General features: G+C 48.0%; 1 protein-coding gene across 1 annotated transcript in view; it reads right to left on the minus strand.

Moving 5' to 3' along the window:
- Positions 1-4,541, minus strand: part of USP43 (ubiquitin specific peptidase 43) — a 120,305-nt gene extending 115,764 nt beyond the window's left edge. Inside the window, exon 1 of the mRNA XM_034408103.3 lies at positions 1,902-4,541. Coding sequence (XP_034263994.2) covers positions 1,902-2,474 — 573 coding nt within the window. The 5' untranslated portion in view covers positions 2,475-4,541. The remainder of the gene's footprint in view (positions 1-1,901) is intronic.
- Between the last annotated feature and the right edge of the window lie 1,459 nt (positions 4,542-6,000).

The following is a 6,000-nucleotide window of genomic DNA, read 5'->3' on the forward strand; positions in this document are numbered from 1 at the left end:
TACCAGTCTCAATCACATTTGGAATATGGTCCTTGATATGCTATGCAAAGCTTAGTGCTGCCCTCAAGCTGATGGAAGTTGTACATTCCTTCTCTGCAGTGTCATCAATCCATTTTTTCCCCCTCCACCCAAGAATTCCAGAAAATGTAAACAAACTGTGCTGGCAAACTTCTGGCTCTGGACACTTACGTTGCTTCCTAGGGTTCCTGCAGAGCAGGCCTAACATCACTTGCTCGATTAAGCAGAGGAGAGAAGCCCAAAGGCAAGCAGCACACAAGATCCCCACCCTCTCCTTAGGAAACATGAATATCTCTTTGTCACTCTGAGGTTTCTCAGCAACTGGTTTGGACTGATTTTTACCACTCCAGTTTCCTTCTACTTGGGTTTTTGTTTTTTGTTTTTTTGTCTCTCACTCTTCATTAGCTCAGGTAACAGCAAAGAACCCTGACTGTCTGTGCCTAGTTGGAAATTGGAGGAAGAAGAAAGTAGGAGTCGCTCACACAGATCTGTGCTTTTGATCTAAAATCAGCACCTGAGGGACATTGTGATGAAAAGCCCCTCCATCCCCACTGGCTTGCGATTAACAGAGCGCTTTGGAAGAAGAAGGCTGTGGAAGAAGGTGACCCAGCTTGATGCTCTTGTTCCTCTGATCTTTGTTCCCAACCCGCAGGCATACTTCATCTGCTTGGCTGCCCCAATATCACTTGGGGTTCAACACAGGCAGGGAGTTGCAGGGCTCCTACTTAGTACTAAATCTCTCCTTTTCATCTTCAAAGGTCTGGACCAAAGTTGAGCACTACAAAATTGAGCAAAGCTTCTGAGACAACCAGTACTTGATATTTATCCTTTCTAGCACAATACCTTGTTATGGTCTTTGCACAGAATGGCGGAAAACAGGACTGTTTGAAACAGCCAAGCACGTCTTTTCCTAACCTGTCACTTGCTTGATAAGTTATAATCACTGCTCTCCGAGTTGCACGAGTTGATCGTGTGAGCCAGGAACTGTGGAAATTGTAAGAGAGGCTCAAGCATGACAGTCATCACTAGGCATCCCCTCCTTGGAGTGGAAATGATTTTTCTATTATCCTCTGAGGTTTAAACCAACAAACTTCCAAGAGATAGACTTTATTCTTTCACCTAAGTTCTGACAGGGGGCAAGCTCCATAGATACACTAGATACATAGATATAAAGCAGATAGGGAAGTATCTTTAATAATTGTCTACTTTTAGCCTCCAGGCTAGACTAGTTTCCCAATAAAATAGACCTCCTTCCCCAACCTCGAATAACACCATCGCGAATCTCTTGGGCCAGCCTTTGATGTACTCCTATTATCAATACACGTCTCTTTCCCTCTAGTTGGCAATGATTCTGTCCTTAGTACGCCGGTGTTTGTGCTGCTGCTACTCCTCCCTCTCGAAATCTGACTGCACAGAACGACAGGCAGTTTACCTTAAAAAGAGTGGCGACTAAGGAGAGAAAAACACGAGTGAGCGATCCTCCCAATTTTTAAGTAAATGGAGCCGTTTCCCGCCAGCTGCTTATCTCAAAAGGGCGCCGCCAGAATTGGAACGATGCATGAAGACAATCGTTTGGTTTCTGCCTCAGATTCCGGCGGAGTTTTACATTAACTTGATCTTACTACGCTCAGTGACTGCAGAAGGTCACGCTGTTTCGGCACTTACATCCCTGGGAGTTAAACACGAAGCCCCGAAACGGACTTTATCGGTAGATTACAAGCGGCTCGCAAGCGTTCAGAGAGACACATTTAGGCATTAATGATTCCCCTGCGCAGCTTTCCAACCGAGAGCCTACATTCCTACACACGAGGACCCAGTGTAGCTAACGAGCGATCCAGGTACGCTTGGATAGCTCGCCCTCTCTCGTCTCCCGTGGACCCTACCTTGAAGTCTGCGGAGAGCTGCGGGGTGTACTCCAGAGTCCAGAGCGCGCGTAAAAGCGCCGCCAAGTGCCGAGTGACCTCTCCGGTGGCGGCTTTCGATCCAGGTCTGGCTGGACTCGGTGGATCGGGCAAAGCCAGCAGGAGGAAGGCGGCGAGCAGCTCGGTGTGGCTCAGGCACTGCACCACGGCGTTCAGGAAACACGTGTTGCCGTGATTCTTGAGCCCCTGCGCGCCGGGGGTGAGCGGGCGCGGATCCCCGGAACTGGCCGCAGGAGGGGGGCTCAGCGCGCCCGAGCCTAGTCGGACGCCGCCGCCGCCACCTGCTTGGCCGCGATCGGAGCCGAGCGGCCGCTTAAAGCCGCCTTCGTCGTCTTCCGCCTCAGCGCTTTCCCGCCGTTGCCGCCGCCGCGCCCCCCGCAAAGTTTGCAGGAGCCGCCGAGCCAGTTTACCGAAGGCGCGCGCAGCTCGGCGCCTTCGCCCGGCGCCGCTGGGATGGTGAGCCGAGGTCCGGGCCCTCCCCAGAGGGGTCTGAGTACCGGGCCCGGGCTTATCCTCCGCCTCGAGTTCGCCCATCGGAGCTCGGCTGCGGCGGTCCGCTCCTCCGCCAAGTGTTGCCGACAGCCGCTTCCTCCTTCTTTGCTACCTGCGCTCTCCGCCTCCCGTGAGCTCCGAGACTCTTCGCCCGGCCCCCACGGCTGCCGGCTGGGCAGGGCAGGGCAGGGCTGGGCGGGGAGACAGAGAGGAGCGGGTTGGGCTCATGATGGGGGGCAGGCGGCCATCCTCCTGTGCCCTGCCGTGCCGAAGGGCACGTTGCTTTTCCCGCCTCCGGAGTTCCCCGCCGGATCCAGAGCGCCAGACGAAGCTTTACTTTGAAGGAGCCGAGCCACAAGCGCCTCCTTCGGGTTTGGCGCTCATTCGCCGGGCGGGTTCAACGCGGGAAAAGGCTACAGTTTTGCGGGCGAGGCGTTGCTGTTGCTGTTGCTGCTAAGTAGCATCCTGGGCATCGGAATCGACGAGGCCGGTGCTACCGTCAAGAGTTAGACGCGGGGCAGGGCGCCCTTCTCTGAGCCGTCTCATCTGCCTCTTTCCGATCCCGACCCGTTCCTTGTGGGGCTGCTCAGCCGCTGCACGCGTGTGCCAAATTCCACGATCGATTCGGTGGGGCGGGGTGTTCGGTGAGGCCTTGTATGTGTGCTTGCGACTGTGAATCAGCGGGAATTTTGCTCTGCCGGCTGGGTTTTTCTGTAGCCTCGGATGGAGGAGATGGGCGTCATTTTGGATCTGAAGAGAAGCAGAGCAGGAAAGGACCTCCTTTTATTACAAGCAACTTCTCTGCTTGGTTCATCCAATATGCTGGAAAGGCCCCCAATGTTATATTAGTTTGGACATGGCATATCAAGCAGTCATATTTTACCTTCCAGTCAGTTTCTTGGTTTTCTGGGCAATGTTTCGGAAGTGGTTTGCCATTGCCTGCTTCCTAGGGCTGAGTGATTAGTCCAAGGTCACCCAGCTGGGTTAGTGTCCACAGTGCGATTGGAACTCAGAGCCAAAGGCCTTAACCACTACACTACACTGGCCCTGTGAACTTAACCAACTTAAATGTTTTCATTTAATTGCTTGCTGAAATGAAATAAAAGTTCCTCACAATCTGGAATCCATAGCAAGACATGGGTATGCCATTCCAGCATCTGCCTTCCAAGAGCAAAATGATGGAACAGCACAGTATATTAAGCACCCCCTACCAAATCATGGTAGTGTACTCATTAGGTTTTACCTATTCTATCAGTGAAAGCATGAGCACCTCCTTAAAGTTAAAGTTATTTGGGGAGAGGGGGTTGAAGTCAAGGGGTAGATGTTCAAAGCAGGTATCAAGGGTGGCCTGTATGACTTGATGCTTGTCCCTCAAAAAGCTCAAGGCATCTACATCACTTCTTGAAGCATCAGGTCAAACCTCTGATGAAAGCTTATTACTTGCACCACCTCTTGGAAGCTTTAAAATATTGATTTTCTTTTATACTAGTGAGATGCAGAATGACTGACAGGTTTGTGAGAACAAGGAGAGCAGCTAGATTGAATTGCCAAGGAAGTACTACTTTAGATAGACTGATATCTCAGCCTTTCTCAATCTTATCTTAAAATAATGTTCAAGTCTCAGAGAATCCCAGCATAAAAATGGTATCTACAGCTCATGTTACATTAGATGGTCAGTAAGCTGAGCTGCAACAAATAACACTTCCTACTCCTACAAATGCTAGGATTGTGTGGTAGGCAAAGTTCAAAAATGTTTATTTTCTGCTTTCCCCTCCCCCCTAAATCGCAGTCTCTAGCAACCTTTTACAGAAACCTAGGGATTTATGGAACCTCAGTTGAGAAAGTGTCTTCTAATGACAATGTGTATGGATCATTGTATAGGTAGCAGAGAGTTTACAGTTTCCCAGCAAGAAATATTGGTGATAGGAAGGATAAAGTTAGTAACGATAGATGCAAGTAAAGTAAAACCTAAAAGTGCGGGCAACCATTTCAAAACTTGGAGACATGCTATTTTGGGTTTTCTGGGGCCATAGGAAGTCAAGATTGGTGATGTAATAATGTAGTAGCAGAGTAGAAGCAACATTTAGCCCCTGCTTCAGTTGCAAAAGAAAGAAATGAAGCTTCCAAAAATGGGCATTTTGCCAGTAAGATTCCAGTGTTGCGATTTTGAGATGCTGAGAGGGGGAGGGCATCATAAAATGAATGAGGAGTGACTGTATGCGCATCCCTGCTTTAATACTTAGCTGCAATTTTATATTCAAACTTTCATTTGAGGAAAACCTTCTAAAAATGCTTAAAAGGGAGTCCTGTCCCATCCCGTCCCCTCCCCAACAACTGATAAATTAGCAGAAGTAAAAGTTAGACATCTTGATTCATGGTTGAAGCAACTAGCTTAAAGTTTGTCAATTCCCCAGCACCTCAGAATCTAAGGATAAAGAGTTGGGATTTGGTGATATCATGAGGGAGAGCCTAGGTTGTTGCAGAATGTCATTTTTTTGAAGCCCCAAATTCCACATGACTGTTTTATGATGGATTTCCTGATGGATGGATGGATGGATGGATGGATTTATGATGGATCACTTCCAGTTTTTGGCAAAACCGTACCCATCACGAACCATTGGTTCACTTAATGACCACAGCGTTAACTTAACAACTGCACTTAATGAATGTGGTGATTCATTTAACAATCACCATAAAGACGCTCATAAAATTAAGTCAGTCACATTACCAATCTGTTTTATGACCCTTACAAGATAATGGGCAAGCTCCATTATAGTCATATGTCAAAGACTACCTATATTGAACTTTGCAATGTAAAAGCTAACCCATTTGCCTGATGATTGCTTTGATTGGGTCCTCCTTGGAGCCTAACTATTTCCTGAAAGACTCACTGGCACAGGATAAACAGAAAAAACAGAACAGAGTTTGAAAGACCTTAGAGGTCTTCCAGTACCACACCCTGCTCAAGCAGAAGGCACTATCCCATTTCAGACAAGTGGTTGTCCAGTCTCTTCTTAAAAACTTCCAGTGTTGGAGCACCCACAACTTCTGGAGGCAAGCTATTCCACTGATTGATTATTCTAACTGCCGGACATAACATGCAGATGTTTATGGGAAAAAGCACATTGGATTGACCTAAAAAAACCAAACCCATTTTTGTGCTGCTAAAAAGAAATGATAGAAGTATCACTGAAAGTAGGTCCAACTCCAGGTCTGATTGGAAGCATGTCTTTGTGGCTACCTTTCCAGCATTCTGTAGACCTTCATGTTCCCTCAACTTCTTTTTTGTCTACATTTCTTGGACTCCTTATGCCAATTCCTTGTGCCCCATCTTAATTCTGCTGGCTCTAAACGGGATCAGGGTGGACATGATAGGCACTCTGGAGTTCGATAACAGAGCTGGATGATGCACTCATCGTTGAGATTCTGCCCAGGGCAGCTGGCTGACTTGCTGCAGCAACAAATGTTCTGAATGCTTGATGGTCACAGTTCTTCATAGGAGACCGTGGTATCATAAATATAAAATATTTTTTCTTAGAATTAGGATTGGAAGAAACAGAATTTTTTT

Source organism: Pantherophis guttatus, chromosome 2, assembly GCF_059756535.1.
Source record: "Pantherophis guttatus breed Tessera chromosome 2, ASM5975653v1, whole genome shotgun sequence".
NCBI classification, from domain to species: domain Eukaryota; kingdom Metazoa; phylum Chordata; class Lepidosauria; order Squamata; family Colubridae; genus Pantherophis; species Pantherophis guttatus.